We start from the raw sequence: 26,108 nt of genomic DNA, 5'->3' as shown, positions 1-26,108 counted from the left end.
ATATTATCTGACAACATGCAACAGACCACAGAAGCAGTTCCTTCATGTCTGCCAGTGCAGGTTGTTATTCAGTACATTTTTGGACTGCAGCAATTCTCAGACAGACAGTGACCTTTTTATGAAATCAAATGTCTTGCAAAAACCCTCTTGGTCTCTGAACTGTGATTTATAGCCATTTGTGTTGGAGAAGGCTGCAGGTGGGATTTAGGTGACACGTAATTGGTTAAAAGATAAAATGAAATGAAGGTTGCCCTGCTGGTACAGTGATGGCAGGAGCTACAGGAATGAATTGCTTGGCAGTGCAGAGCGTGGCCCTCCTCCTCCCGCCCTCCTCCATCAGTTGCCAAGTCCTGTCTGGCAGGCCATTACAATGATAAATGCAGGTAGCTGGCAAAGACCACAGCTGAGAGTTTGTTCTAGCATGCCAAGCCCTGCTTGGCATTCCCAGTTGGTGCCAGCATTTGCACTCTTACTCAGTTTGACAGAAACCAGGACACGAGGTGTGAATTTATGTCCTCATCCTTCCAGGAGAGAGTTGGGATAATGAAATGCCAAGGCAGCCCTGGGAGCAGCAGAGTAATTTGGTAGGTACCAAACAACAGTCTGCCACCTGTCACTTGCAGTACAGTCCCTGCTCTCCCCCATCACTCTGCCTACAATGCAGCCTTTGAATTATAAGAAGTTTTAGGTAGTTCTGCAAAGAGCACTCTCCATTCCAGTTGATTTACTGCAAATAAAAACCCATATCCCAGCCAAACAGATAGCCTGGGTAGATAGTTTCAAGCTGTAATGACAATAATACAAGCTACTAGAGTAGTAGTGTGTTACACAGCATTCCCAGCCTTTCATATTTGTAGGCAGGTTTTCCTCACATCAGTAGCAAAAGCTGAATCAGTAATCAAGTCTGTGGGTGCCTAAGTCAGTGTCTGGGTAATGGAAAAATTTGAAATGTGGAAGTCCAGGCTGAAAAACCTGCCTGTTCAGGATATGGGGATCAGCTCTCAGGAAAAAGCCTGAGATCTCTTGAGATGTTTAAAAGCAGATTTCAGAAAGTCCATTTATAAGTGTTTCATGGAGAATTGGTTTTCACTGACTAGGGATTGTATCAGTTGCCCTAAAACATGGACATGTTTCTGCCCCTGATCTGTGGTCAGAGATACAGCCTGATGCAGTGACGCTGGGAGAGGACCAGCCTCTGGGTGCCATTCATACACTAGACTACCCTGAAGCCAGGTCAGTGGTGTTGCCCATGAGCACAGAAGTAAAAACAACCCAGTATGTGGAAAAGAAAAGCAACATCTACTTCACGTTCTGCTTTTCCTCTTTTTTCCTGCTAACCATAACTGACACTTGCTTGGTGGGAATAAGCCAGGACTTGGAGCATCCAGATATGGAGCAATGGGGAAATCAGTGCTGGTTAGAGTGGCAAATGGCCAGGAGTGTAAAATCAAGGTAGGGTTTGGTAGCAATTTGAGAGCTGAGCTTTGAGGGAAAAGAATACTTAAATACAGACCAAGTGCACCTTAATTTAAATTAGTGTGTGCATGTACAATAACATTAAGCAAGTATTTTGGTTGTGTTTAATGAGGGACAGATGGAAAATTTCTTTTCTGGTCAGTGTCTCTGCAAGCAGCTAAGGGACTTTTTGCAGATGTATGACCAGCACTAGTGAGGCCCAGAAACTCCCCAGCTTCCCCCTTTCTTCTCCTTTACGAAATTTTTTGTAGCACATGTATTTACTTATTTATTGGAGCTGAGTTGGGAAGGAGAGGAGGGATTTTGATCTTTTTCTTCAGGAGACAGCAACTGCTCAGAGGATGAATCATAAAGCATGGCTAATGGAAGGAATAGGAAGGGGAAACTCTAGGCTACAGCCATTCTCTGGAGGCTGGAGGGCTGGTTTATGAAAAGAGGGAAGGGGACTTAGCAAGCCTGTGCCCCGAGGCTGTGATAGCAGACATGCTGGAGGTCAGACATCCTGCTGCTTTCGGGGCATTAGGTCACCCCTTGTCACAGTAAGAGGCACATCTGTGCAATAAGCTGACAGACCGTGGCAGCATATGTCTAAGAATTACAGTTGCTGCTTTATCTAAACTAGTCTGATCTATCCCAAAATGGTTGTAAAACAACGAGGAACATGCTTCAGATTCAGAATGGTATTATTTTAAGCTTATCAGTCTGTTGCCAAAAGAGAAAGGTCCAAAACGAAACCATAATGTTGAACTTGCAGAGAAGCAATGGGCTTGGCTGCTCCTTGCCCTGCACTGGCTGGGTCAAACATGCATCAATACAGCATTTCCTTCAGTGCCTTCCAGTCAGCATCCACTTTGCTTTCTGTTTGCCATTGTGTAAATGTTCAGTGGTGAACTGGGACGAGTGATCTCTGCTTGTATGATCTCTAAAGCCTAATTTCATTTTTTGTTCCCACACTTGTGCTAGGTTCTCAAAGGGGCTGTTGCAAAAAATAGTCATGGTTATACAAACTGCTCAGAGAAAGAAGTGTTCTTGGACAAAAAAGTTAGGAAGAGTGCACTGTGAAAGGTCCTTTCCAGGCCTGTGCCAGTACTGAATATTCATGTGCTAAATGACTGCGAGGTAGGAACCTAAACAAGGATGTTGCTGTATGAAAGTAAGTTCCAAGAAGCTTTTTGTCTCTAATGGACCTTCTGTTGGCTTTAACTTCTGTATGAGGGTCTCAGGAGGAAAGGGCACAGGTGATGTCTTTGCTGTTGGGAGATAATCACAAATTGCAGTATGCATTTGTAGAAGTCCAGTGTGTATCCTGTTCCCTCTCACTTAATCCCTTACACAGCTGGGTTGTGCTGTGCCCCAGCCAGCCGTGTGTCACAGTAAGGTAGTTCAGGTACTTCTTTCTCCAGCTTTTTTCCCTGTGATGGTGTATGAAATGACTGACTTGCAGGTCTAGCTTCTCTTTTGTCTTTTTAATTGAGCTGTGATTTCTTTCCAAAAATAATCTTGGCTGTGAAAAGACCATAGGTTCCCTTGAAACATCCCCTTACAATGCAGGCAGTGTTACCCCTGGTTGTTTCTGTATGCTGGAGTATGTTGAATACTTCCTTGTGAATTTTAGTTTGGTTTTTTGTGTGTGCATGTGTGATTTTTAGGCTCCTCTTGCACCTTTCCATATGTATCAATTTCCATTTCCTACAGAGGAATTATAACCCAAACAATACCTTCCTGTTTGAGTTATTGTTCTCATATTACTGAATGAAGGAGTCTGGTATGAATGACTTACAGAGTCAAATGGAAACCAGTAAAGTAATACTGACGTGTGCTGAAGTTTTCCACTAGACAAGCGATCAAGTGGCATTGGAGTGGTTGGTAAAACTAGGGGAAGCAGATCAAAGGGAAGAATGAAAATTGATCTAAAATTTCCAGGCAGCATCCATGCTTTATGCTGAAAGTTTCTCTAAGTACATCCAACACTTCTAGTTTAAAAAACTCCTAGAAAAAAGGTTTTCGTGAGAGCTTTTTAGTGCTTGCTAAGTTCAGTAATGATGTGAAAACAGTCCCTCTTGAGACAGGCTCTTGGCTGTTTAGAAGATAGGCAGCTGTCCAGAAATAGAATTTAAAATGTATTTTATTGGCTCCCTTTCCTTCTGCCTGCCATACTGGACTCAGATTTGGAGGGAATACTTGGTTTTTGCCCTGCAGAAAACACATGTACCAGATCCCTAACACTTTGTGGTCTTGCTCCTGGTGAACCAGAACTACAGCCATATCAGCAGCTTCTCAATCTTGTGATCAGAAGGGGACCTGCAAGGTTTGCTGAAGATCTTAGCATGTCATCAAAAAGGTGCTGGGTCTCAAAAGTTTGAGCACCCTGAGAGTACCTCAGAAACCATGCTGCTCTCTGAAATAACTTGTATTTATTTCACTTTTGGGACAGATGTTAGATATGTTTAAAAATGCAAAGGTTGTAACTGAGGGTGAGGGTGGGACTTGGCAAGCAGCAGTTTCCCTGAGAACCTGCTTGGCTGGGGCTCTGCTGCCTGCTCCACGGGGGAGGGAGATAAGCAACAAATGTACAAGGAAGGCTCGTGGTGTCTTTTGTCTGGTAGCTTCAGGATGTCTGGTTTATTCAGCAACAAAAAGGAATTGGGGGAGCAGTGAAAGAGCAGAGGGTTGCATGGAGCTGCTCCAGCTGCTCTCATCCCTGAGGTGGTGCTCCAGGTGGAGGCAGGCAGGACATGGTGAAAGGGAGGAAATGGAATTTTCTAGTTTTGTTTCCTAATTAAAAAAAAAAAAAAAAAAAAAAAAAAGGTGTGATTTCTTGGGATGGGTTGAACCCATCCATATAAAGTACTCCAAATGCCTGGTTTTGCTCAAAAGGGAAGAACTCCACTTTTTTTTTAAACATATGTAAATTATTTGCTTGAAACAGCAGAATGTTTGGGAGGGGACTTGCTTTAGCAGATGCATTGGTATGCTGGGTTTTTTCACTCATTAGTGGGCTCCCTCAGACACATAGCTTTTATTGTATGCTTTCTTTAAAGGGTGACTGATGGAATTGAATGATGTATTCAGCCTCTTCCTCCCCTCGCTTCTCTCCTGCCCTTACAGCAGCTCACAGAATATCCTATAGCACAGCAATTCACTGTTTCAGAATGGTGTCGTCTCAAAAACTGCTCAGACCTGGAGCTAGAAGTGAGAGCAAAAGTTCCTGTAGACTCTGGGTGTGAAGGTTTGTGTCTGCAAACTGCGGCTGTGGTGTTGAAAACACGGCTCTGTAAATGTTGACTCTGATTGTTGAAGGCGTTGCCACACACTGATAACAGAGGACTGAGCAGTAATCCCTGTGTCTTTCTCTTAGAAGTGTATTTTTTTTTTTTCCTTGACTTCCTTAAACACTGTTTTTATATAGTTTAGACCTGCAGCACTCGTGATTAAACACTGCCAGTCTGTGTGAAATCCTCAGTACTGGATGAGGCAGAAGGGGGGGAGCTGGGGTGGTTGCCACGAAGCAGCCTCAGCAGGACCCAACTTTGCTGAGCAGGTGAAGCACAAAGCTTCTCCCTGCCAGGGAAGCTGCTGCCAGAGCTGGTCCTGGAGCCAGAGGTGGCTTGCTCAGGACAGAGCAGGTTGCCAGCCCACAGGCTTCTCTGGAGGGCTGCACACCCCACACCCCAACAAGGGGTTAGGACTTGTGGCTCAGCTGCAGATTTACTGCTTGGGCTTTGGTGCAAGCCACGCCGAAGTTTCATTGCCTATAAAATGGGGGAATCTTATTTATCCACCTGCCACGTGGCCTAATGCTTCTGGAGTGCTTTGGGGTTAGGTCCTGGCTGGGCTGAGCTGTCAGTCCTGGTGAGTTCTCCGAGCCTGCAGATGTGTTCTGCAGCCCTGGTGACTTTGTGTTGATTGTAAGTGAAAAATCTCTTAACAATGGGTTGTAAATTCCGAGTTGGCTGTCAAAACATTTTGTGCACCACTGTTGTTGCTGCTGTGTGACACTGTTACACTTTCTTTGCAAATCAGCCTAGGCAAAACCTTGATTTAATCCTGGTTCTTCCTCTCTTTAATCCATGCAGTGAAGGGATCGTGCAGGTAACTGATTTTCCCTAAGATTATAGGATTTTTTTGCTGAGCTGTGTAACGATCATACATGCCACAGCTACACGTGCAGCTTTGTCGTGGACATAATTCAGAATTTCTTTCTTATGTGTCTCAACCTATTTTTCATGTTGTTTTCCCTCTCTTTTTTATGCATTTGCATTAAGTGAGACATTCAGTGCTTGCAGTGCCACTTTCCTTAGAAATAACATTAATAGATCACTCCTTCTTGCTTATTACTATATTTCATGCAGATCCTCTTGCATTTTACTATTTGTTTTTTTCCTCTGAGTTGTCATTTAAAATATATAACAATGTAATACAATTCGTAGTGCTCTTTATCATGCAAATCTCCCAAGGCACCGTAGAATAAAATCAATAAAATCAAAAAGAAAATCAACTTAGTTCAGCCATGTGTTGAATTAATTCATTTTTTTTAAAGCAGAGTCAGGGGAGAAAGGATTTTTTTTTCACTTTTAATGTCTTTTCAGCTTTGTACCTCACCCCATTTTGTTTGCACAGCAGTCAGTGCCAAAACAATGATATTTTCAGCTGTCTTGTAGATGGTTGTAATGTTGATTGTGCTCCCTGATCCCAGACCAGCTTTGATTCTGTAGAGGCTACTTGCTATTCTATCAGATAGCGAGGAGGAAAAGCTTATGCTGAAATAGGGTGACTGTTTGATATGAGGGGGGAGGGAAGGAAGCCATCAAATTAACTCATAAAATCTTTTATTTACAATGAATGGACATTTTTCCCTGTCTGTCATTATCATCTTGTCTGTAACCCAGTGACCCTGATTATCGTGAAGCTGTTTACAAGGTTCAGGTTAATTGGATTTCTTTAACTATTTCCCAGAGCTGTAAGGAGCACAGATACACTGCTGTGGAGTTCAAACAGCATAGTGAAGCCCAGTTTGCAAGGAGATGGGCTTCTTCCAAGAGGAAGTCGTTTTATTTCATACTCAATTAAGTGCATAGCAGCATGTACCTATCATTTGGCATAATATTTATTATACAACACCCTCTTTCATACAGATGTGTTCAGTTGCAACTTGTGTTTCCCACACAAAAATTACATTTTGCATGTTCAGCGAGAAATGAGCTTATTTTCAATGAGAGAGGCTTTGAAATGTGGTGGTTTGTTGTTTTGTTTTGTTTCGGTTTTTTTCCTTCAGCTTGATAGCAGTTTCACTGGTTTTGTTTTTATATGAAGAATCATGGATAAAATAGCTGTGCATTGCATGGCTGCCTAAATAAACGAGACAGGAGGATATAGCTGGGTGAGATCAGGACAGTACTTGTATATGCTTTGCTTTCATCTTCTTAGGATGCATGCTTATTTTTTAATGGCACAACATTGCACCCTCCAGGTGTAATGTGTAATTGCAGGTCTACAGATAACCAACTTGTTATATGAGCTGAGTGTTTGTGAGCAAGCCTTCCTAGATTCTCCTTTAGTATTACTCACCCTCCTTTTCTCTTTCTTTTTCAGGCTTCTGTAGGCTCTGAGAAGTTGTTCTCCCCTGCAGCAAATAAAGGTAAGTGATCTGAAGAAATGTTTTCCTTACCTTAGAGCAAGAGATCTGAGTTGTGAATCCATACTGTGCAAATAGCAAGACATCAGTTTTGCCAGCACCTTTGCCATAAAGATCAGCTTTACAGGCTTGTCATGATGAAGTTAAAATTAAGAGCTGCCTTGTGTCAGTGTGGGATGGGACTTCTTCCCTACCAGTCAGATTTGTAACCACTGTCTTAGGGAGAGAGATTATTGACAAAGGAGAAGTCAGTCTGTACTGTAGGCAATATACTTTTTGTCAGTAAATCCTTATTTCTGTTTAAAAAAAAACAACATTTCAGTGTTACGTGTATTATCCTTGCACATCCCTCTCCTGCCAGTGCCCACAGAGCATTCGTGTCTGTATAGCTCAGTTCTCCAAAGCAAGGTGGAAGGTACTCAGCATGTTGCAGAGTTTCAGCTCACAGCCTCCCACTGTTCCTGTTAATTGAGAGTTACCTGTGAGACCTGCTGGGTGTTGCTAAGAGACTGCACCAGTTCAGGTTCCCCTTGGGAGGTACAGCAACCTGCCTCTAAATACTTCAAGCCCTCCTTTGGGGACTTGGTACAGACATAAACCGGGGATATGCAGGTTTCATGTTCTCCCAGGGATACTCTCACCGAGATGGAGCAAAAATACTGAATAAACAGCCTTGGAGAGCTAAGTGTGGTTTGTGATGGAAGGCATGGCACTAGGAATGGTTCCAATTTGTCATGTGAGGAGCTTGATGGTGTGGCTCTGAATGAACTGTCAGCATATGTGGCTGTTCTGCAGCATTCCCAGCACTGAGCTGCAGGATAAGATCATCTCAGAGCAATGATGAATACTAGGGACAAGCAAATACTCTGAAAAGGGGAGATGAGGCACATTAACAAGAAATGATGAAATAACCTTCTGCCTTAATTTAAGAGGGCCAAGAAAAGACAAGTTTGCTGTTGTGTAGGGGTGGGTGCTGGCCATGGGAAAGTGCTGCAGTGGTTGTGTGCTCCATCACCTGGTCCAGGCCCGGTTTATAGCTGGGCTCTTCAGCAGTGGCAAGTGTTAGGAATTCTCTTTCTTTCCAAGTTTTGCAAGTTTTCAGTTCCAAATGTGGAAAACAATGACAAGCCCATTATGTTATTACATTTGCAGATACTTTTACAGAAGTATTCAGCTTTATCTGATGAAGGAGGGAAGTTTAAACAAATGGTGGGGGACGAGCGTTTCTCTTCTCTCAGCCTTGGCTCTCTGATGTGGCAAACCAGATTTCCCATATGGCACTGCCTCAGCAAAACAAAAATCTTGCCATTCTGAATAAATGTGTGGCACAGAGATCTGCTCGAGAGGCTTATGTTGAAGTGTTAGCAGCTTTGTTGGCTCCTCCTCATGCTGAAGCCTGAGACCCCCCCACCCTCCCATATCACAGAGCAGCTCAGCAACATGAGTTTTCAAAATACCTCCTTACCAGGAACTTCATGTGTGAATGGCTGTGAATTTGCTGTCTTGAAGTCTGTGTTCAAGGCTGTTTATATCCCTGTAACTGTTCCTGTTTGGTTTACTGTGGGTGTAGACATTGCCAGCTTAGGGAACATTAGGGTTCAGATGATGGGTTTTGTCTCAGATTTCCTTTTCCCTGGCCCTATATGGGTGTAGCTTTGCCGGTTAGCCCAGGCTGCAGTCACGGGCAAACTCTGCTGGGGCTACCTCAGCTTTCAGCATTTGCCTTGAGAGGTGAGAGAAATCTGCTTGGGTGAGATTTTGTGCAGCAACCCAAACAACACTAAATTCCACCCCTCACCCCATTATCACTCCCGCAACGCCAGAGCCAGATTTGTCTCTCACGCATGTAAATCAACGCCGCCGCGCTGCGACCGGGCTCGGTGGTGCCATATGGCTGGGAGGAAAGTGACTTTCAAAGCGTGGCACTTAAATTCCTTTTGTGTGATAAGAGCATTGATTTCAGCCCCGTGTTCTGCAGGGCTGGAGCCGGGGTGGCTGCACAGGGAGGGGATCAGCTCCACACAGTTTCCCGACGGGCGCACATGCGGCACGGCACGTGCTCAGCCTCTCCTGTGGGCATTTGCTCTGTGCCCTTCTTTTGTAAACACTTGTGCCTTTTCAGAGAGATATTAACTACCAAATCTGCAGTGTCTATGCTACTGCTTTTATTGAAGGTAACCAGCCTTTTAAAACACAATAAAGTGGATTCATTGTCTGTTCCCACAAACTTTCCCTGGGGATGTGTCAGCTTGGCTATTTTGTTTTATGCCATCCTGGTTTATCAGCAGCTTAGCAATGCAATTAAGTATTAAGATAGACAAGTTTCACTTATTTGAGGCTGGAACAGCTGTAAAACGTAACCTTTGACCATATTTCACAACTCCACAAAAGGCCTTAGGAGCAGTGTCCTTTGTCTGGGGCTCTCTGGGTAACGTTGTCTCATCCCCTCCCTGCTGGGGCTGCGGTGCTCCTCCTGTTGACACCAGTTCATCTGCAACAACAGATGCACGGCGTAGATGTCCACTTTGGGGACCTGTCACTATTATGCAGCAGAGAGGTGCCCTGACCTGGGGTGACCTCGGCAGTCACAGCTGTGAAATAGGCTGAATGGGGCTCTTGGAACTTCCAGGAGAAGAGGAGATTAAATTCTCTGTGTAAGGAAATAATAATTAAAAGTAAAAACAGAGAATTCCTTATCTGCCGTGCTGACAGCTCTTTGTTTTCTGCCGGAGAAAAGTGTTTGTTTAGTCAACTTGTCTCTGCAGCACAGAGGTACAAGGGCATTTGCTGCTGAGAGACTGTTGTTACATCCTCCCAGTGAATAAATCGATCAACAAATAATAAAGGCCGCTTTGCTCTCTCATGCAACTCCTTTCTCACAGGAATTTCCCAGCCAGTCCCTTGCTTTTTCTGAAGGGCAAGTGCCAAGCAGGTCAGGGGAGGCAGGGGCAAAAGCTGCGTCCATCCCTCTGTCTCCCAGTGGGTGGATGAGCAGAGGGAGTGATGGTGACTGACAGGAGGGCAGACGTGCTGCCCATCTGGGGAGGTGAGAGGGATGTTCACCCCAGTCAATGGGAGGACCTCTGCCTGCCTGCTGTGATGATATTTTCAAGTGTGTGTGGAGTTAGGGTAGTTTGTATTTTAAGGACTTGAGTATCACATTCCTGCTGCTGGCCCCCTCCTGCAGTGGGCTTTCCTGATGGGTCTGGCTGGAGGCAGCTGAACCTTCTCCCACCTCTTCTTTCTCCATACCTGCTGTATACCAGGGAAAGCAGGAAAGGTGATGCCTCTTCTACCTTAATAACCCTGCACCTGCAGCCTAGGACACCTGTGTTTGAATGCAGGGCCGCTGTTGGGGTTAGGGTGACACAGGCATCTTAAAGTAGGTGTTTCCCCAATGCTTTTAGCATTGGCCAAGAAACATCTCTATTGCAGGGTAAGTGGAGGGTGGGCAGCAGCTGAAGTGTCTCAATTTATAAACCTGGGCAGGCTGTGGGTGTGGAGGTGCCACCTGTGAGATGAAGGGATGTCCCAGAGCTTCCAGGGCATCAGCTGAGATGCCCATGGAGGAGCCAGACCTGCACAGCCAGGTCTGCTCTGTAGTCCCAGGGAAGCTCTGGGCAGCAGCAAGGGGACAGGAGCTTTGCAATTTCTTGGAGCTGACTACTTTGCTCCTGTCTTTGGATCAAAATCAAGCTGAATGTGGAGGGAGCAGTGTAATCCCTCTGTCTGGTGGCACAGAGTGACTGGCCAGGACCCAGCTCTGCCCTGGGCTGCTTGGGGGCTCACTGAGCTCCAGGCCTCAATTTCCACCCCCCTGCAAATTGAAGACTAATGCTTGTCAGCCAAGTGTGCTGAGAGACTTAATTAATGAATGTTTATCAAGCAATTTATCAAGAGATCCTTTTAATGAGAGATTCCATAAACAGTGCAAGTCTTCATTTTCATAGCAGTAATAAATGACACTGAAAATAAGTCTTATCCTTCCCCCGCATAGGCACCCCCCAGGAAAAAAGATTGCCTACCCTCTGCTCTCGCTTCTCCCTGGGTTTCTAGGCAGAGGGCTTTGAAGTGCTATCTTTCATCATGAACTGTACACATCCTCAAAGCTCTAAAGCTCACAGCCTGTGTCTCATCCCCCTGACAAGAGGGAGCCAAGCTTTCTCGGTCTGCAGGTCGTAATTGTCAGCCATGGGATGTGCCGCAGCCACCCGCCCCAGCGGGCTAATGCAGCTTATGATTCTTTGAAGTTCCCTCCCTTTATTTTCTGTCCTCTTGACCAGAAAACTGTGCCTTGGGCCAGCAAGAGAGATTTCTTGTTCAGAGACGACACTGAGCCCTGACAAGCACATCTGAACCAGAGAAGAACCCTTGTTCCTCTGAGATCACTGCTCCGTAATGTTGTTGCCTTAAGGGGACTGTCTCTCCTTTTTCTCTCTGCTTCTTCTCTTCCTTTTTTTTTTTTTTTTTTTTTTAATTCGGCACTAAACTGTCATGCTGAATCATTTTAAAAGCTGGAAGTACAAAACCTCCAGCGTAGGACATGCTGTTAAAACCTGATGGTTGTTACTGTGAGATAGGGTGAGAGGGGAAAGGAGGGGAAGAACAGGAGGGCAGCAAGTCAGCTCTCCAGGAGGAACCTGTGAGTGCTCGGTGAAGCAGAAAACAACCTGAACTCAGCTGAGCTCAAAATCCCATGCTTGGCACAGGTTTGCAGCAGCACAGCTTAATGGTTGCTTAGTGCTGACAGGGGAATTGAGTGCCCAGTGTCTCCTGTGCTTGCTGTGCTGCTTGCGTGCTTTGCTCTGCTTCTGGTCCTGTCTCCCTGGCCCTTTCTCCTCAGTTGTCAGGGTCAGAGATTCCCTGTCTTGGCTGGCGCAGCATCTGCTGTTTTTGGGGCCACTTCTCCTGCAGGGCCTCTACTGTGCTGTAGAGCTCCACATCACAAGCAGGTCTGCAGAGACACAGAGCCAGAAGTCTCACCTGGCCAGGCAGTTAGCTGTGTTTCACATGAATGGAGATCAAAAGGCATATTAAGAATTTTCCCAGCTTTCTTGCATGCGGCCTGCAGTGGGGTCTGAGCTGTAGGAAAAGCAGAGATGCATCCTGTCCCTTGGTCTCGGTTTCCTCCCCAGGTTTGTTTGCGGTTTGTAAATGTTTGGGAGTTGGTAACTCTTGGTACCCTGAACTACTGCTAAATCCTGCATCTGAGCTCCCCCAGCATCCTCTTTTTGAAAAGTTCTCTCTAATTCTGTCACTGCCTGGATAAGCACATCAGCTTTCTTGCATATGCATATACAGAATTACACAGCAGCCTGGGAAGGAGGAGGACTGATTTTCAGAAAATGTGGATGACATACCCAAGTCACAGCCAGTTTTAGCCACATTTCAGAACAAAACTAAATGCAGAAATGGTGCCTTAATCACAGTCTTCCTTTCTCCTTGCAGTTCCCTGATTTTGCAGGCCCTGTAAAGCACTCAGCTTTCCCTTTGGGAATGGGAATGTACTCTCAGTCTCCCGTTAGCTGTGTTAAATGGATCTAATGGTAGAGTAGGATATAGCCACCCTTATCCTTAGCATCTCTCTGTGAAAATATGATAGACTAGTAGGAGAGTAGGAGGGACCATTCCCCTTAAACCACACTGTCCATTCAACTTCCTAAAACTCAGCTAGACTGCAAAAAGAGGTAATGTATTAGCCTGGACACAAACTGGTGCCTCCCAAAGTTGGAGCTTTCTCATTCAAGCACTCAGGTTTTCTTGCTTGCACCATTTGCCATCCAGTTTACACAGCTATCTCCTGGGTTGTCTCCCTCAAGTAGCCAGCACAGAGCTTTCTTTGTAGCTTCAGGCTGTAGCCAAGAGAGTTGAAAAGTTGAATTATAAACATTTCCAGGCCTTCTCGTTGGTGTCTTGTGTTTTGTTTTGTTATTTTAAGGATGTGGGATATGTTGCTGCATTCCTGTCAGTGGGATTAGAATGAATAGGAGCAATACTGTAGGAGATAAAACATGTTTAATTATTTATTTGAGTATTACAGACCGAAATTGCTTTTTGATTTAAACATCCAAGTCATGGATATGTTTTTGGAGTAGAGAGAGGCACGCAGAAACATATATATGCACAATTACCTAGGGTAAAATAAGAAATCTCTTTGCTCAACTGCCCTTCCTCTGCAGAATTTGTTCATTTCCTTAAAGATTTTAAATTTCAAATGTGGCTTTGTTAAGTATCATGGAAAGCTAACTGCATGCTGTGCCTTGCCCACCAAAACGTAAATAAAATAAATAAAGTCTTCGTTCTGTAAATGTTATGAAGTGGGTGGTTTATTTTCTTTAATTACACTTTTTATTTAAAATAAACTATAAAAGCAAAATAATATATATCCTGAATGGGCTGGCACAAAATCATATTGATTGAGTAGGCACATTCTGGCTTTTCTCAGTTCATGTGAAAGTGGATAAAAGGACAATCAAGCTGTAAATAAAGCTGTAAATCAGAAAAAGAAAAAAAAAAAAAAAGTAGAAAAAGAAGTTTCTTCAACATGCTTTTAAAGGATGTTTGAAAGATACCTTTTTACTCCTTGTTTATAGTTTACTCATCTTGTTTTCTTGAGCAGCAAAAGTCAAGCCAGTAAAGTCTTGGTGCTGTTTCCATCTGCTGTCCTTGACTGCAGGATGCTGGTGCAGGTTGTATCTCAGCACCAGAAGGATGCTGTAGGGCTGTAATGTTAAGAGAAGCAGTTGCAACCCCCACAAAGCAATCGGGTCTTCTAGATTCTGCTTTTAAAATACCTCAGAGACATGTTTTATTCATGTAAGATTTAGTAAAGCTTCAGTTTCTCAGAAAATTAAATGCTGGGTACAAACCTGATCAGTGTGGATGAGCACGATGGTGCAGGATGAGGTGTCCAGACCTCTTATAAAGCTTTAAGCACACCATGGCCACCATTTTGTCCATTTAAATCAGCCTTGCTCCTCATGAAGGAAAGTCCTTCTCTGCAGCCCATCCTGACCTGTACAAAGCCTGAGCTTGTGTTGTATTTTTGAAGCTCTGCGATGCTCCTTTCTGTGCTGCTCTGCGTTTCTCTTGGGGTGAAGGGGTTTGACAGGTTACCACGGGCAGCTCTCCCGGGCTGTGTAACAGCCCATTAGGGACTCCTGCAGAGAGGGGACCCCTCTGCTCAGGGCAGGTCACAGGTACAGCTGGAGATCACCAGTAATTTGACAGGGCGGTGGGGGTAAGGAGGCTGGTGCAGGGGGAGCTGCATCTGACCCCAGGGCAGCTTGTGTTTCCTTCTGAGCAATCAATGAGGCCAGGCCGTGCTGTTTAATTGCAAATGGATCTGGTTACTCCTTTGTGTTCGATGCTTTCCGGGTCTCTTAAGTCCCACTGAGGTTCCGGCCTCCAGCAGTGGAGACTAAAGGAAAAGAGGATGCTGACGGCATCTTGCTGCTTCTGTCTCTCCCCCCCAGAGACCAAAGCTTTCCTCCCAGGACAGGGAGGTGGCTGATGAGCAGGGTTCTGCCTGTGTGGCTAGCAGCAGTGGGTCGTGCTATGTTTTTTGGTTGTCTTGTTTGTTTGGGGTTTGTTTTTTTTTAATGTTATCTTCATTTGAAATCACTTGTAAGTCCTATAGCTCCCCATCCCTGGCCCATGGGAGGGGAGGAGGGCAGCCAGGTTCAGAGCTTGCTTTCAGCCCACAGGGCTGCTGCCTTTTTCTCCTCTAATAAGCGTGAGCAGTGCTCACATGTGCTCACCACTTCTCTCACCTCCGTGCTTCGCTGCCCATCCTTCCTGCTAACAAGGGCTGAACACAGTTCCCTGTGGAGCCTGTTAATGTTGCTGCTGAGCTGCCCTGGGACTCCCAGCGTGAGGCTTTCCTTCCATTTCCACCACTCTGTGCATTTTGCCCCAGCTCCCGGGCTCGGATCAGCCCGGTAAAGCCATAGTGACTCCATTGACTTCACTGGATTTATTTGAGTTTGCACCAACATATAAGAGAGCAGGACCTGGCATGGTGTTTGTGTTTGCGTGTCTGTGTTTTCTGAAAAGGATACTTGTTCTAGTTTGTTGGATTTTTCTCCAAACAGTAAATATTTTCTTGTAAATTGCTGGGACAGAAAAGCGACTGCAGTGTTTTCAGTTCATTTATTTGCTTTAAATTGATGGCAAAGTCTTACTGGAGGTAATAGGAAATTAAAAGCTTGCTTTTTTTTTTTTTAACCATCCTGCAAAATTTATTGCAGAATTATATCCTCGCTGTGGGATTCTGTCGGACAGTTCAAAAAGCCTGTGGAAAGGTCCTCGTTTGCCATTAAATTTTAAGTTATTGAAGTCATTTTTATGGAACCCTGTTAAGTTTCTGAAGAAACATCTTGGTTTCATCGCTAATAAATTCTTTAAGGCTTATCCATAAGGGAATAGTCAGACTTCCAGATCCCTATCCAGTGAAATGGACATGAGCTTTTTGGCTGTTGGAGATAAATTCTTTGAAGATATCAGCAAGGTGAGCAGGAAAACCTGATTGCACCCAGCATCTTCTAGCTGTGTGAGATTCCAGTTCTGCACCAGTTAAGCCACTAGAGCTTGAGAGGAGGTTTTAGAAAAAATGAGTTGCTGATTTTTTTTTAAAGGTGAAGAAGATTGCAGATGGATCCACACAGGTAACTCCTTGTACAGGGATTAAACTGAGCCCCCAGTGAATACCGTCGTGTTTGGGAGAGCTACAGCCTTGGAAAAGAGGGGTGGTGCAGCCTGGAAGTCCCTGTTTCCTAAGCACTCCTGGTGCTTTCTAAATAATATAAAATAATATGTTCCCTGTGCTTTTCCACTGCATCCAGAAAAGTACACGGAGGCTTCCTCCCAGTGAAAGGAAAGTATCAAGCTGGCTTTGTGCTTAACTTAGCACTCACAAGCGTCTTTTGTATGCGAGCACAGAACCACCTGATGAAAAGTGAATGGGCTAGGAGGGAAATAAAATTGTGTAATTGCCAGTTTCCTTCAATTCCGCTCCTTCTCCCATTTTGCATAAAGCAGGCTATTTAAGTCTCAGCTGGAGTGAGGTTTGGTAATAAGCAGACATCTCTGAACCTGCATCTGCTGCTGATGTCTGCTTAGTTTGTTCTGTATGTCCACATCCAGTATCAAGAGAGATCTGTCTCCTGAATGTTCCCTGTATCATAACATGAAACCCAAGATTTTGTTCCTTCAGACCCATGAGTCCTTGTCCTTGTGACATCTTAGGAGGTGTAGGACCAAGCAGCATCGCCAAAGATGACATCAGAGTTTACAAACCCACCTCAAACTGCATTGGCTCTTGAACATTAAACTGCAAAAGCAAAGCCAGAACCTGCTCCCTGCGAAGCTATCCACAAAGCTGGGTGGCAGAAAAGGGCCAGCCTTTTTGGATCAGGCAGCTAACATTTTAATTTTCTCAGTACTATGTGATTTGGCTTCCAAACAGCTAAGCTGTCCCCAGCCAGTTGCTCTGCTACGTGGCTGACCTTCTCTGGGCACTCACAGTGCAGGCTCTGCAAAGACAACCTGATTTAATACAGCCTTAATGGCTGGAAGAAGAAATTTACAGTGTGAGCACTGAATGTTTATACAAGAATGAACATTGCCATTATTTTTATTATTGAACCAGTCTTTAAAACTCAGCTGGAAGCCTGAAACCAACAACTAGAATACATCCATTACATTCTGAACTGATCGATTTAATAACCAAAGTGGAGCAGATTATTTTATACCTTTGATTGGATCAACAAACAAATTATCTGAACATAATGTACCTTTTGGCCAGAAATATTTTTGTGTTACAGGCCAGTCTCTGAACCCTTTATGTTATTCCAGCAGTACATGCTATACAGCAGTCTTAAGCAAACATCTGAGGACTCCCCACTGACAGTGACAGAGCACTCAGCCATGCTCAGTCCTGGGGCCAAGGCAGAAAAGGGCCTAACTCCAGGGGTTGTGAGAAGCAAAATACTTTTCTGGAAGCCGTGCAGGTGGGTATAATTCAGAGACACTCTAAAGATGCTCCAGATGATGTTGTGAGCTGTACTAGGAGCTTAGATGCTCCTGAAGGCCTGTGTCAGTCAAGACTGGTATAGTGAAAAATGCTTCCTGGGCTGCACTGCTATTTTTTTCCCCCCAAGAATACCATTGTTTTAAAGTAAGAAGAGGCCAGCACGGACACACCCAAACCTGAATTTGAAAATATTGCTGCAGAAGTTCTCCTTTTCTCCCATCCCTTCCCTTCTTCTCCCCACAGTTGAAGGGTTTCGGCTCAGATCCATGCCTGCTGTATTCATTTCCTCCACCAAATGGACACAACTATAAACTTCTTTCTGCACCATTTCCTGCAGCCCTGTACTAAACATGCCACCCAGGTGTCCCCCTGAAAAGCCACTTCTTGCTGAGTTTGCTTCTGTTGTTGCTGGCGGGCTTGCCTTGCCATGCTCACTGCAGGACTCCCCTCACAGTCTGTTAATTTTAAACAAACAAAGAGTTCCTTTTGATTTGGGAGGGTCTTTCCCATCAGGTCATATCAGAGCTTCTCTTAAAAGAGAAGGCTGATTTTTGTTTGGTTTTATTTTTCCTTTTCCCCCTCTTTTAATATGATCCCTGCAATTTTGTTTTCACTGAAATATTGACTGGCAGCATTGCAAATTGCCTGCATGCAGACAGGAGCTTGCCAGCACTTTCTTACTCAGCTAGCCCGTCAAGGTTGTGGATTCCACCACAAGCAGTGCCAGGAAAGCTGTTGATCAAAAATATTCCTAACATCTGTGAGTCCTCTCCATCCAAATGAGATGTAGTTACGTTCTCCTTTTCCCCACGCTCCTTCCAAAGTGTTGCTTCAGACACCTAGAAAGCCCGAGCTGCAAATCATAAGCTGATCTTTGTTTGATTTGCAGCTCTGTTTCCAACTCTGCCGCAATCCAACATAAACTCCGGAGTGCCCTTCCCCCACTCAAAAACACACGAAAAATCTCAGCCTCCACACACAGAGAGGGTGCGTTTCTTTGCTCCGTAACTCATTTGATCCAGATGCTGTCCCATGCTGTCTGTAGCCACTGTGGTCACCAGCCAACAAGGAGGGTCTTGTGAGCAAGGGCTCTGCTCAGAGCAGCCTCTTGGGCGTGCCTGGAGCCGGGCACACGCGTGTGCACACAGAGGCTGCTCTGCCAGCGCCAGGAGGGGGCTGGGGGTGAAGGGGGGGAAAAGCCTGATTTCCCTTCCACCCTGTTCTGACCACCACCACCAATTCATAAGCCAACTATTAAATAATTAACGTGCCCGGTGGGGCAGGAGGAATCAAAAGCTGTTGTGTTCCCAAGTTTTCTCTGGCTCCAAAAGGCACGGCTCGCTGTGTATTCTGGCACCTCGGAGCGGGTTTTCCTCCCTCCTTCGCCTCCCCCTTATTATCCCGCATGTGTGCTGGAGAGGGAAGTGGGTTCCCAGCCCAGCGGGGGATGACTGTTATTTCAGACTAGCAACAGGGGAAAAGGAACAGCCTGTTGCCTGATTGATGTTTGTTTTTTGTGGAAAGACACCAAAGGTTCGTTAGAGACGGGAGGTTTGGGAGGAGGGGGGCGGTGGCGGGGGAGACTCTTGCTCTTAAGGAACTATTGTACCCCTGTGCAATAACCTGGCTCTGCACTTTCTTTGACTTCTGTGAATGTCTCAGCTGTACTGTTTTGGCCCCGGCAACTTTAGGAAAATATACACGCCATAGAGGCTTCAGTGAGAGCTCTGCGATGAGGGGGTCAGGGGAAAAAGGAAGGGGAGGAGGGAACAATGCAGTAGGTTTTGCTGTAATTAATTTCAAATGTGCTGCTCGTCTGTTCTCCTCGGGCTTCAAAGGCAATGAGGGGAGTTAGTGGGGCTTTTCCTACCACATCTGCATCTTTCCAGAGGTGGGGATGGAAAGGCATTTTTCCTTCCATCTGTGGGTTTGACCAGCCTGGCAGCCTGATGCTGAAAATGCTGTACTGTCTGAAGGAAGAGAGAGAAGGAGGTGGAGGAGCTTCTCTTCTTACCACGATGGGTAGATGGAGAGACTGAGGAGTTTGGTATTGGGTGAGGCAGATTTCTCTGCAAAAAGTTAATGGAGCACATTCTTTTAAATAACAGATGTTGTTTGCTAATTTTCTTGGTCCTGAAAAGTTTCCAGTTAGGGTGCAGGTAAACTGTGTGTTTTTAAGTTTCTTAAAGGTTTGGGTCAAACCCTTACTCCATCTCCTGCTGACTTTGCATCTTTGAAAATTGTCCTTTGTGTAATTGTGTCGGAAACAATTAATTAATTAGGAATCTTTGGTATTACAGCATCTTGTAATGCTGTACAAGTGCCTTCTGATTGCTGTTTGTCAAATATCATCTATTGGACTGCATGACCCACAGAACAGGGGCTTGGCATCTGCAGTAGGGCATTGTCCTTGTGTCCTTTGCCTTCAGGTCTGAGTATCAATGAAGTCACACAACTGTGGCAATAAAGAGAAACAAAATGGATCAATGAGTTTATTGGCTTTAATCCCTTCAACAAGATATCTAGATAATTGGATAGCCCTATGAATCATAGCCAGAAAAATCAGTAAAACAGAAATTTAAACTACTCTAAACTATCCTAGTGTTTTAATAGCTCTATTTTCAGATTGCTCTCTGCTTAGAATCTTGCACTGAACCCTTGAGCTGGTGGGTAGTGACCTCTTGTTCAAACACATGGCTACTTTATGATCCTTAGCTCTTAGGAAAACCAACCTCAGTATCGGGTGGTGAATATTTCTGAAGTTTGAGCGTAAGGAAAACATTTCTACAGTGTGATTGAAGGAAGTGTTCTCTTTTCTGGTCAGAAACTAATTCATTGCAGCCATAACATGCTGAATACCCCAAAGGTACTTGAGGTGGGTTCTTGTTTGTGATGCAGCCCTTTTCCATTATACCAGTGCTAGTTTGTGACTTGTAGAGCTTGACCATATTGTGCTAGATGTTTCTGTCAATTTTTGGAAGGTGTGTAAATACTGTGGAGCTGTTTCAGACTATGTAGAGCTGTATGCCAGGTTTTACAGACTTGGAAATGAAATAGACTTTTCTGGTCTGGCTGCTGAAAAACTTTGCTGATAGCATACCACCAAACATCCATGCAGGCATCCCCGGCTGCTGTGCTTGGAGAGGGGTGGGCACGTGCATCTTGAAATTACTTCAGTGCAGGTTGTGATCAGGTGAAACTGGTGTGGAGAAAGAAATGGGGAGAAACCCACAGCTCAAGAAGGTGGCATTGCCTGTAGGAGGCTGCTGGAGCTTCAGACCTTTTTCTTTCTAAATTACTCGTTGAGGAAAGGGAAGTCACATTTGGAGAAGATTCAAGCCTATCACCACCCCCTCTTTGTGGAGAGAAACCCATATGACAGAGGACAGAGATCTGAGTCAGGTCCAGGTTTAATTTCCTGGTCCTCTTCCATAGGAAGAAATATCCTTTCCATTTAACTCTTGAGCAAACAACTGCATTGGCCACATCATAGCAAAGCATCCCATAAATCACATCCAAATAAACTTGGATTCCAGCATTTGCTCTTAGCCAACGGATGTTTCTGTACCTTGTGCTTGCCAACTAATACAGAAAAGGAGCAGTACCCAAAGTCTCTGTAGAAACACAGCACATCTATTCCTCTGCCCCTTTGCTCACAGATGGATTGGGGACCATATCCTAATTCCCTGCACACAGGGAACAGCCACAACAGCACTTTAGGGCATGGCAGGGGTCTTTTGAATTTTCAGCCTCCATTCTTGGCCTTGACTTTTAAGTTTGTCACCACTCCCTTTGTCAGTTTTGACAATAAGGGAAGAAGAAAGGCAGAGAAGGGAGATAGGGAGTGAGCTGCTGTCCCAGTGCTATAGTTCTTTCCATACCTTCTGTAGAGCTGATGTCTCAGAGCGCCACACAGCAAACCAAACTTTTGGCAGCCGTATCAAAAGGTCCTTTCCTAGTTACACTTCTTTACCTGTCAATTATAAGGCAAGAGAGTAAGGTATATTGTTAGCCTCACTATATCGTGGTGTTTCTCTCGGAGACTAAGGATCAGAAAGTTACTGTGGGTGAGGGTTTTGTTAAAGAAGAAAAGCAAAGCTCCGTGGATGTTTCTGCAGGTCTAGCTTTTGATCTAGCACAAAACTTGATTCAAACATTGGGTGGTTTCTGTATGTTGGAGAATACAGAGGCTTCAGCTGGTTTTGTGAAGGTAGATCTTAAAATCCAGGGTAGAAGCCCGGCTCAGGCTCTGGAGCTGAAACAGCATTGTTAAAATTCCTCGTAAAGCAGGTAGAGCCACCCCATTCCTTGGCATCCCAGGAGGTGGAGGATGCAGGTGCACAGAGGCCATTTATTCTCTGCATCCCACAGCTCCACGCTGTGGCACTGAGGGAGCCACGGAAGCAGCAGATGTGTCTGCGCCCGACCGGCTCCCCCGGGTGCTTAATAAAACCATGGGAATCAGAATTTTCTTCTCTTTTTATTAGTTACAAATGATTTTTCTCTCCTTTAAAGGATTCCCACCACCTGCTCTAGTCAGCCAGCGCCGTTTGCTGTGAAAGTCTGTCTTGTTCTTTTAAAGGGAGAGGGGAGGGCTGGGGTAGCACAGGAGCCTTGGACAACTGCGAGTTTGCCTTTGGAAGGTCACAAGGGAAGAGCAGGAACAGGGAATGCTGTAGGGAGGTATTAAATGAGGCCTTTTTGTTTCTCTCTTTGTAAAGCATAAAAATGCCCAAGGCATGAATACTCTGTTCAGATTACTCTTGAACATTTAAATGTCTGTTCTGTAATTTATAAAATGAAGAGGTGGGAAATTCCTTGCACAAGGAAGAAAAGGGAGACCTTTACCGGCATCCAGCACTGGTAACTGGGGAGTTGTTTTGCTCTGCTGTGGGAAGAGGGGGGGGTGAAGGTGGATTTATCTTGTGGATGCAGCAGAGCTGTAGACCCTGGAGACGTGGTGTGGCATCAGAGGCCAACTGCTCCCTCAGTGCCTTTGTCTTCCTTTCATGCTGGAGAATATCCCTGCTTCCTTCCTGCCACTCTTGGTTGTGCTTGATCTTAGAAGAGGCTGGGATTTTTCAGAAACGTGGGACACCTAGTTTAAGACAAATTTGGCTTTGGTTTTGATGAATTAATGGAAAAAAATGTACTCATTCAGAACGGCTACTCCAAGCCTCCAGCAGCCTGACAGCTCTGGGGAGTGCAAGGTCTGTGGGAGCAGCCTAGCTCTGAGCCAGCCTATGAAACAAAGGACTGGGGAGAATTGGTTTTAACACAGAAACACCTACTGTCTGCAAGGCTTTATTCTGTATTTTTCTTTATATCCCATATCTATATATGAAATAATGGGTGCTCTGTCCCTCCTGGCCTGCTTTGTTTGTGAGGTGACAAGGTACAGTATGATAGTCCAGTCATGTCCTTTAGCCATGAGCATTGGCCTATGACAAAACCACTATTGCTTATGTTTTTCATGTATCCTATTGTGTGGTCCAAAAAGCTAGTATGGACCAGTGTTACTTTTTCCCATCTTCTGGGAACAAGCACGTGCCTCTATGTAAGATGAAGGTGGTGGTGTGATTTGGTTAGATACCAGGAAAACAAAAATGGATATGGCCAAAAGTTGATATGGCAGAGAAATGAGGATGCTGTGCTATGGTACAGGCACAGCAGCACAGCTGGACAGGTTGCCTGTCTTCCATAATGTAGTGTCCCAGGGCTGCTTTGCTCTGGAAAAAGGGTCCTGGCTTCTCCAGCGTCAACTGTGGTCCTTGTTACAGCTGCATCCCAGAGCTGTACATGGCAGAAAATAAGTGGAAGGGCAAAATACTGGATTTGGGATCTGTATCCTTACTTCAAGAGCAAATTAAAATTACCTTGTGTGTAAGAAGAAACTGATAGCCCCTCCATTTTGTATGTATCTATGCAGGTTCTCCACCATTGCAAAGTGAAAATGCAGTTCAGTTCACTGTGAGCATGAGGGATCAGGAGGATGGTGTAGATTTTATTACTTTCAGATATTTGGGCTAGAGGCTCTCATGCTGTCAGAGCTGAACCAAACTCTCAGCCAGTTTGCACGCAACATATGTGATAGATTTTGCAAGTGAATATGTTAATGTAAAAGGAGGTGGTTCCCTGAAACTAACCACTGGCAGTTTGGAGTGTTGTCCTCAAAAACAAAACCATATTGTCTCCTAAAAAATAAAACCAGTAGCACCAGAACTTGGATTTTGCCTATTGAGAGATGAGGCAATTAATTTGTAATCATTGAGTCCAATTAATTTCTTAAAAGTAGGAATCCCCTCTCTGCAAGGATCTAGTATGTGATTTTCAGTTGGTTTTATAAGAGCTGAAAGATTTGAGGACCTGCATCATCACTGCCACTCTGTTTGTGAGCCACTTTGGTGTGGAATCTCTAAATTGCTTCTAACCATGCTGAGATTTCCTATCAGTCACAAATACTTAGTATTGATGAGTCTTGCCTCATGTAGAGGGCAGCACTCCTCCAGCCTGTGTGATCTGGAGTTGATGGGGAGCAGGTGGCTTTGGGTAGAGATAGCAAGGCTCAATTCCAGCTTCACCAAGAACTGCTTGCAGGGAAATATAGATATAATGAGTGAAAGATGTTGTCTGCTCTGCTAATGTGGAGTGGAAACTCTGAAGAATTAGCTTGGGCTCCACTTTTCCCTCCTAATGTGCACAAATCTGGGATTCATGGGATTTGCCAAGCCTGAGTTGCTGCTTAGCACTGGGCTTCTGCTTTTTTGTGTTTCTGCTGTTTGGAAAAACTGTGACATGGAGAGGACTTGAAGGAAAAACAGTGAATTCAGTAGGATTGTGAAGCATGTGAAAACAAGAATATGAATTATGCAGCAATTACTGTCTTGGGAAAGTATCCGCAGGCTAAGCCCTGATACTCACCTCTTTCTTTCACCCAGTACTGAAATCAAGATGCACATCAGTTTTATATGAAATAATTCCTGTGATTAGCCTTCCAGATGTCTGAGTCTGTACTTGTTTGCTGCCTAAGACAGGGGTTAGTACTGTGGCAGTGCCTGCCCACTTCAGCTCAGAGGAACGGGGGGGGTTGTGACAGTTGTGGCTCTGCCTGGGAAGCAGGAGGGGACAGTGCTGTGTGCTGCTGGGCTTCCAACAGACCTCATCACAAGAAAGCCAAATACCTTAGTTAGTAGGGCAGGAAATTCTCTACTTACTGGTTCTACCAAGGTAGAGTGGCTTGTTCATTTCAGAATCCCAGATGCCTTCCATGGGTTTGCAGCTGAAGTTGTCACTTCCATCCAGCAGCCTTGTAGAAATGGTTGTGCTTATGGCTCTCAGTCACTGCAGGGCCACTACAGTGTCTGCAAAGGGTCTCCAAGGAGGCAGAAGGAAGAGGAGTGTAGAGCAAGCATTTTGGTTTATAGGTCCTGAGTTACTGTTTTAGAGTTTTTGTACATCCAAGCTGGCATCACAGTTGTTGCAGCCTTGCACCATCCAGCACCCTCCAGCCTTGTAAGGTATCTTTCCACAGCCATAAATCCTCATGCAAGAAGAGGTTCAAGGTACCTCTTCAGTAATAGGGTGTGATTCCATTGCAATGCACAGGACTGTGTTCCTTTGTTAGATCTTGCTGGATGCCAGATCTTACCTCAAGCATATCCAGCACTAAAGTCTTTCCAAAATTTCTACGGCCCATTAAAGAATTCACACTTCATCAAAGGAGAGAGCTGGAAGGAGCTTTGCAGCTGCATTTCACACACTCTTGAGATCATCTTGAAGGAGTTTGCCTTCTGCAGTGCAGTAAAGTACTCTTTTCCTTACTGCATATCAAGCCACTTCTTATTTTGAAGGCAAAGCCAATTGCCCCTGACATTTTCCTTCTTGAGCACACTGTGAAGATGTCCTTCACGTGGTGTTGCATTCTCAAAGTTTGTCTTCTGTTGATCCAGGTGAGACATCTGGCAATATGAGGAGGGGAAACACAATCACAATTTCTCAAGAAACTGAAGAAAAGCTCCTCTTATCATACAACTTTTATTATCAGTAGCTAATACTTGTGATTCAACACCCCATGTACATCTCACTCCAGTTTTCTTCATCTTTATAGTGGGTTTGTTCAAAGGAAGAATGGACTTTTTCCAATCTTAAAAAGCAAAGGGGTATCTGTGGCTTACTAATGCTGTTTACAAACCTTTTTTTTGCCTCTGTTGTGCTTGTCAGTATCTGTATTTATTCATTGCTCACTCTGTGAATTAAAATGTTGAGGCAGCTCCTGACATGCTTCTTCCAGCACATCCTTTTGGAGTGAGTATTTGGTTGCCATAGGGACCAAATCCAAAGGGCACACACCATTCAAGTAAATGTTCCCTGATTAACAACTTGCAGCTTGTCCCTTAAATATTTTAATTATCCATGATGCAACTTGAAATGTAGTTTAAGATATTCAGTCTGTTAACTTCAATATTTCAGTTTTTCTTAATATGCCATTACAGCAGCTTTAGAGCTGGATTTTGACCATATTAATAGGAGTGATGTCAGAGACCTCATTGCTCCTGAGCTCACAGGAGAATCTCTTCTTCCCATTTTTCTTTGTCTTGACCCTAAATCCTCAACAAAGTTAATGGAAAGAGGAACTACTGAGTAACTGCCAGCAAAAGAGAGGCAATTTGGTAACAGCTAAACATGTTGCTTTGTATTAGTGTGCTGCCACTAACTCCAAGTGAGGAATCTGCCTGGAAGGTGCCTCCAGGTGCCAGGAAATGGGGAGGGAGGGCAGCAGGGAGCTGCAGGATGTAGGGGGCTTCTGGTTGCAAATCACTGGTTCCACTTGACAAGCACTGAGTCTCAGGCATTGTTTTCCCAAATTACAAGCGTATTAGCACTACTGAGACAGTGGTTACTGAACTATGAGGGATGGACTCAGCAAATAAATAAGACAGGACTTTGCTGATTTGTTCATGGTCA

The 26,108-nt window shown here is 44.7% G+C and overlaps 1 protein-coding gene across 17 annotated transcripts in view; it reads left to right on the top strand.

Moving 5' to 3' along the window:
• FBRSL1 (fibrosin like 1) overlaps positions 1-26,108 on the top strand; it is a 515,430-nt gene that overhangs the window by 451,311 nt on the left and 38,011 nt on the right. For all 17 annotated transcript variants that reach the window (XM_030460353.1, XM_030460351.1, XM_030460348.1 and 14 more), the window contains one exon: positions 7,069-7,114. In XM_030460353.1, coding sequence (XP_030316213.1) covers positions 7,069-7,114 — 46 coding nt within the window. The remainder of the gene's footprint in view (positions 1-7,068; positions 7,115-26,108) is intronic.

The sequence above is a fragment of the Calypte anna genome, chromosome 15, assembly GCF_003957555.1.
Source record: "Calypte anna isolate BGI_N300 chromosome 15, bCalAnn1_v1.p, whole genome shotgun sequence".
Lineage (NCBI taxonomy): Eukaryota > Metazoa > Chordata > Aves > Apodiformes > Trochilidae > Calypte > Calypte anna.
The sequence above is the reverse complement of the archived record's forward strand: the minus strand, read 5'-3'. Positions and strand labels throughout refer to the sequence as shown.